This window comes from Clupea harengus, chromosome 23 (assembly GCF_900700415.2).
Source record: "Clupea harengus chromosome 23, Ch_v2.0.2, whole genome shotgun sequence".
Classification (NCBI taxonomy): domain Eukaryota; kingdom Metazoa; phylum Chordata; class Actinopteri; order Clupeiformes; family Clupeidae; genus Clupea; species Clupea harengus.
In genome coordinates, this window is record NC_045174.1 from 16826813 (window position 1) to 16834058 (window position 7246).

General features: G+C 40.9%; 1 protein-coding gene across 1 annotated transcript; it reads right to left on the minus strand.

Annotated features, from left to right (window-relative positions):
* Positions 1 to 212: 212 nt before the first annotated feature.
* On the minus strand, positions 213 to 3531 carry LOC105892798 (zinc finger protein 271-like). The gene is made up of 5 exons (XM_012819111.2): positions 3294 to 3531; positions 2703 to 2895; positions 2445 to 2552; positions 2019 to 2229; positions 213 to 1084 (listed from the first exon to the last, which is right to left on the minus strand). Exons 1-5 carry the CDS (start codon positions 3371 to 3373, stop codon positions 324 to 326), a joined length of 1353 nt encoding a protein of 450 aa, XP_012674565.2. The 5' UTR covers positions 3374 to 3531; the 3' UTR covers positions 213 to 323.
* Between the last annotated feature and the right edge of the window lie 3715 nt (positions 3532 to 7246).

Below are 7246 nucleotides of genomic sequence, written 5' to 3' on the forward strand. Positions count from 1 at the left end.
CAACACACACTTCTTTATCCACCTCAACATGGCCCCATGTCTCGGTCTTCTCTCCACGGCAATGTTCAGATCAGAAGGATGTGGTCTTTGGAGAAACATTACGGCTAATAGTGTATATTCTTACCTGCTCACTCCTCTTTTGGCATAGAGCGTTCTCTCTTTCTTTTCCTGTCTCTCTGCTGTCTGTATTAACAACAACAAAACTATAACAACAACAAAACTAAGTGAATACAGGAGAGAGCCTCTTCACCTGATTTCACCCTTGTCCGGCCTTACGTTTTGGCTATTTTCCATGGAAAACATTTCAATGATATCTTGCCACATTAGGAGCATGGCCTCTCTACCGTGTGAATGCGCTGGTGCTTTTTCAGAGTCCCCGCTTGGGTGAAACTCTTGCCACACTGGGAGCATGAGTATGGCTTCTGTCCTGTGTGAACGTGCTGGTGTAGTTTCAGTGTTCTGGCAGTAATGTATTTCCGATCACACTGAGTGCACTGGTACGGCCTTTCTCCAGTATGAACGTGCTGGTGCCGTTTCAGTGTTCTGGCCGTGATGAATTTCCGATCACACTGAGTGCACGGGTACGGCCTTTCTCCGGTATGAATGCGCGTGTGTGACTTGAGAGTCCCTGCATCCATAAACTTCCTGTCACACTCAGTGCAGGGGTAAGGCCTTTCTCCTGTGTGAATGCGCTGGTGTAGTTTGAGACTCCCCTCTTGAATAAAACTTTTGCCACATTGGGAGCAAGAATAAGGCCTCTCTGTAGTATGAATGCGCTGGTGTCGTCTGAGATCTCCCTCTAGACAAAAACTCTTGCCGCATTGGGAGCAGGAGTATGACTTCTCTCCTGTTTGACTGCGCTGGTGTCGTTTGAAACTTCCCACATTACTAAACCTCTTGACACATCGGGAACAGCGATATGGCCTCTCTCCCGTGTGAGCGCAATGATGCAGCCTGAGCTCAGACCACACGTGGAAGGTTTTTCCACACAGAGAACAGGAGTATGTATTGGATTTCTCTGTCTCTGTGTGTGAGATGGAGGGGGATGCTGGGAACTCTGAGGATGAGGGAGATGATCCTTTTCCTGTTTGACCAAAACAAATAAAAATAAAAGCACAACTTTTCACATTATGCAGACACACAAAGGTAGACACATAGACGCACACGCAACATGGGCATACACACAAAGGCTTCCGACCGTGCATTGTGTCCACATCCTGTTGTGTTAAACACAAATCCTTATCAATCTGAGTGGCAAGAATCTAAGCTTATGTATTGTCTGCTGAGATCTTATCAAACATATTACAAAGGAACTCAAGGAACAATTTAACTTTAATTTGTCATTTTCTGATCCACACTCCAGTTCAGAAGGTGGCGGTAATGCACACCATAAGTTGCTTGCCAGACACTGGCAGTCAGTTTGTTTTTTATAGTTGGGTTCAAATATGTGAATTAAGAAACATAACCGTGCAATTGACAATTAACAGTAATTTCACAAACAAAAAACACTGATACAGAAGACAAATGTAACCATACATCCAAACATCTGTGGCTTTCTATAGTTTATTCTGACACAAAGGGGAGGTCTAGCCAGGTAGGGTCATTTGAATGCTAATATATAACCATCTTGTTGTGGCTGAAGCCAACAATCTGTCTAATAGCTCAAGCGTCAAGACACACAAAAGCCAGGAACCATGGCTGATAGCTCTCTGTTTCCTGGCTTTTGTGTGTCTTTAAGCTAGAGCTATTAGACCCTGATTGTTGGCTATTGTCTGTGCCTGATGCTATTCAAACTATGAATGGGGGCCTATTTGAGATGTTGTCTGGTATTTGGAGTTAAGGTCTGATATATGAAATTCAGTATATTCAGTAATTCTTATAGGTAATTCAGTTACAAGGTGCGCATTTGAACTCACTGTGTTGCAGTTATGTTTTTGTTATGCTTCTGCCTTAGATACTATTCTTTTGGTTACAACCCTAAGATATACATGAAGTTCAAAGTATCATTTCAATTTTACCTGAGTAGAAATCAAGCCTTTGTTTCAGCTCTTCATTCATGAGGTTCTTCCCCCTGAGCTCCTCCAGAAGACCATGCACAATTTTCTTCGCCCTCTGTTCTCGTGCCTTAGTGTTCTTCAACTCTTTCTCAAGACTCTCCACCCTAGCCAAGGCTTCACTGAGTTTAGTCTTCAGATCAGTGGGAGATGCAGGCATTGCATAGGTGTGTTCCTAGTAGAAAGAAAGACGAAGAGAATGTATTGAGTAATGTTTATATCACATCACTCACAGTCACAGCTGGTTGATGCATAGCTAGTACATTGTACTATCAGCTGACCATTCTTAATCTCAGTGTGTGTGTTCATGTGTACGTGAGTGTGTCTGAAAAGAGTGAAAAAGAACAAGTGAGAGAAAGAGGTTGGAATATGACCAAATACAATACTCACAACATTAGGTAAAGGTTCCGTGTCTTGTAATGGCAGAGGCAGAGAAACGTCCAGTGACAGGCTCTCTTCAGCCTTAATTGAGGTTTTTGTAGTTCTGGTTGCCACTTCCTAAAATAGAAGAAAAAAAATACTTGAACAGGTGTAAGTATCTCACAGTGAAATACACAATACACCTTTGATTCCTAATCATTCAAAAAAGAACAGACACACAAAACATTTTCAGCAAAGTGTGACAGTGACAAATCCTTATGCACCTACTCTTTGGAGATGAGTTGGGAAATTGAAGACTGATGGTTTAGCTCCATCTCTGATCCTGACAGTCTGACCTGTCCTGTCGAAAGCCTCCGGCTGAAAGTGCTGACTACAGAGCACGGAGTGAAAAGTGGAGGAAAAATTGTCCCTTTTCACAGCAACTTCCCACTGCTTCCTCAACTGCTTCTCTTTGGGAAACCTTCAAAGTGAAAGGTTAGCTAGCCAGTCAGTCAGATTCATAATACAGGGGCATCTCAAAAAATATATATATATATTCTATTCTTTTGAGATCAGTCGCTCAGCCAAAACGCAGGTATTAGAGTTTTCTCGTCGCAAACATAAATGCTATATATTTACATTTTACATACATTGCAATTACTGACAAGCAAGTAACGGTAGATTATACATACACCCTATATTTCTCGCCAATATTATCTTCTTTTGACAAACGACAGAAAAACGTAACGTTAGGCTTTGCTCCCATTTCACGTTAGCTATTAATAGCCTGATTTGGTTGTCACCTGTCTGTCAGTTAGCTCTCAACATAGATCATTTTATAATGGCAAAATACGAATAGAAACAATTGTTCAGTCTTACTTGTGAAAGGTAATTCCACGCGATCTTGCTTCTACTGTTCGGAGGGCCGTGCATCCCCAAGCTGAACACGACTGAGGCATCTTGACGCAAATGATTGCCGCTCCAATATGGCGCCGACGTAGGCACGCGGTCGAAAGGCGAATGGGGCGTCTACGTCAAGTCTATTGATATTGGAAGCCAAACGTAATAGTTACTTCCGGTCATCATTGGCTAGCAACTGTCTCTGGTCTCCAAATCTTTGGCACTGGATCGTGATTATGAAGGTACTATCAGCCAACATTAGCTACGGAGAGGTGGCTACATCAAGCCACATAGCAGCTTGTCAATGCACTTCAGTACAGCTCTGTCATAACATAATTCATTATCATAACAATATCATGATAGTTCATTCGTGTCTGTTACATGCATTTGTAGTTATTTTAGTGTAGTAGTGTCCAGTGTAACGTCAGTAGTAGTGTCGTAGTACGACCACGGTGCTACACAATGAGGAGCAACAAAAAACACTTCGGTAAAGTTGGGAAGATATTCACAGATTCGAAGTTCCCTGGATCAATAAATCATAAGCGAAACGTTAATACACGTCAAAAGGACGCATCTCTCCAACCGTAGTAAGGTAGATAACGAATTACAACTTAATTTTCATCAAAACCAGCCGTCCTTCAAGCTGGACAAATAACATTAGTCTCCGTGCAGCCGGCTGTGAGACAAGTGCGCAGGGACCGTTTACAAAGTACAACACCGAAAAGATGCTACAAAAAATCTCTTACAGTGTAGTACTACCAAAATCACACATCAATGGTCTGCTGTTGGTTATACTACAACACTGTAAAGTAGACAATGAGCAACAACCTAAGTTTCATTATAACCGAGCTATACAAATAACATTGGTCTCGGGTGCGCAGGGACCGTCTCCAAAGTGAAACATCGAAAAGAAACTAAAATATTCAACAGGCTACTTCACTCTTACACAGTGTAGTGTCACCAAAATCACTTCCCACATCAATGGTCTCCTGTTGATTATACTACAACACTTGCTTGGGAAAAAAGGCTTTTGCACAATTTGGGGGATTTTTTTATTGGGAAAAATATCTAATAAATCAAGTTTATACATTGTAGTGTCACCAAATCACTTGACATATCAATGGTCTCCCATTGGTTACACAACAACACAGAGATTGGAGGGTTTTTTTATTGGAAAAAATATTCAATAACTTCAACAACAGTGTAGTGTCACCAAAATCACTTCACACATCAATGGTCTCCATAATTTTGGGCCATAATTAGGCCCAATACTGAATACAGTATTACCCCCTTGGGGGCATGGCCGGATTAACCATATGGGCAACTGGACAACTGCCCAGGGGCACCAAGACTCCAGGGGCACCAAGCAAACGATATATTTTTGGTTAAAAAAAAATTATATTTTTTTCATTCTGACCCCACGTCAGCACAATTTGACGTTCCAAACACAATGCACAAACTCAGCGAAAGAGGCACCAACAGAACGATCAAGATGAAGCGGCAGCGGTAATGCAAAACGACAGTTGAAAAAAGTTAAAGAGTGTAAAAATGCGGCCACTTTTTAAAAAATGCGGTTGCAAAGGTTTGAACAGTGTAAATCTGTGTTTTTCAGAAGGCAAAGTGTGTGTGTGCTGTCTGCTCCCAATGGTTCTGAAATGATAGTTCGTTAGTAGACTCACTGCGCTTGCAAAGGTTTGAGCAGTGTACGTGGGTGTCACTAAATGCATAACCTCGCCGATGTTTTTGATAGCCGTCATCACTTCTTGTTAGTTTTGGAAAGCTTTGTGAACTGCAAAGCTTATTTGCGGTGCTGTGAGTTGGTTTAATGATAACTGAATCCAACTAACGTTGGATTGCTTTTTGTAATGTCAGATTTCATTGTTTGGTGTGCTATAATTGCAAAGAAGATTGATAACTTTACTATGCATGGTTAAGAAAGTGCTATTAACGTGTCGAACGGTTATTTTCTTATAACTGACTTGCTCCCAGTGCATTATTCTTTACATAGGTTACATCAATGTATGGAAAATGTAGTGGAGCAGTATTAAGCAAAAAGTATATAAAGTATAAAAAAACAATCAAGTAAAGTACAGATACTCAGAAATAATACTTGAGTACAGTAAGCAAGTATTTCTACTCAAATTACTACCCCGGTGGATAGGTATGGTTTGTGTTCTGCGGGGTGGGGGTAGGTGGGCACCAGAGAGTCACTGTTACCCAGGGGCACCATGAAGTCTTAATACGGGCATGCTTGGGGGGATACATTCCAAGACATACTTGTACAAGACATAATTGTAGCGAACGACATATAGATCTTGTTATTTATGTATACATACATACCTGTGATAAAGTTTAATTTATAAATCACACACTATTGTGTGACACATCAACAACAATAACTAATAATAAAACAAAACAGTTCTAACAACATACTGTAACAAAGGTTATGTGAATAAGGTTTCTCTCTTGAATGAATGGGATTCTGATGTTTTTTCTTAACCCCTCAATGTATATTTTGGTGAGTGGATTATATATTTATTCAGTCAAGACAAATACACCATACAAAACGACATAAGTCCACAGTTGCAACACTTTATACCAATTGTTGTATCATACAAATAAAGTACTAGCCGGAGAAACCTGCCATGTGCTTCACTTCAGCTCTATTCTTTCTCTTCTCCTTCCACATTGCAACGCACCTGTGCATGACACAGGGTCCTCTACCTGTGCATGACACAGGGTCCTCTACCTGTGCATGACACAGGGTCCTCTACCTGTGCATGACACAGGGTCCTCTACCTGTGCATGACACAGGGTCCTCTACCTGTGCATGACACAGGGTCCTCTACCTGTGCATGACACGGGGTCCTCTACCTGTGCATGACACGGGGTCCTCTACCTGTGCATGACACAGGGTCCTCTACCTGTGCATGACACAGGGTCCTCTACCTGTGCATGACACAGGGTCCTCTACCTGTGCATGACACAGGGTCCTCTACCTGTGCATGACACAGGGTCCTCTACCTGTGCATGACACAGGGTCCTCTACCTGTGCATGACACAGGGTCTTCTAGCGTCCTCAGGCAACCTCTCACTGCAACACCAGGACACTTTTCCTCTTTTTTAAAGGAATCATTCCTATTTAAAGCAATACAATTAAGCATTTTTGTTTAAAACCACATCCTGTAATAGTAACAAGTCTCCATTAACTTGGCATCAGAAAGGAACAACCTGGAGCAACAACATAAACAATTGAATAACCACAGTTTGAGTGCTAAAACAGCTGGCTAATGGGTGTTATAGGTTATTGCAACTTATCCATCATAAACATATTCTCAATTTGGCAAACAAATAAGTAATCAGATAATCCAAAAAACCGAGGCTTTTTTAACATCATTGTTATCATATGCTGTAAATATACCACAAATGGAAGCCATGTAATCTTTTTTCCAGTCTATTTTTAAGTGCATGGATAAGGTAGCCTTTGGGCTATATATAGCCTACATATGTACATGTAACAGACACGTAATTAATTTAAACATGAACTTGTACTTAGGAACTTAGGAGCATCAAAGGGAGGGGTGTAATTTGATCGGCAGTTGAGCTGAAATATATACAACCTTTCGCCAGAGTCGTGAACTCTGCTTAACATAGGGCTAATATAGACTACACAGGGAGCACACAAACAGTTGACAATATTACAATACAAGACATGCTTAGAACTAATTGTCAATGACTATATGAAACACACACCTCTGCTAACACTAACCACAGCCAGGGCTGTAGAATTCTTCTTTTCTACCCAGGGTCTGAAATATATATGTGCGTGTGTGTGTATATATATATATATATATATATATATATATATATATATACATATATATATGTGTATGTATGTATGTATGTATGTATGTGTGTTTATATATATGTGT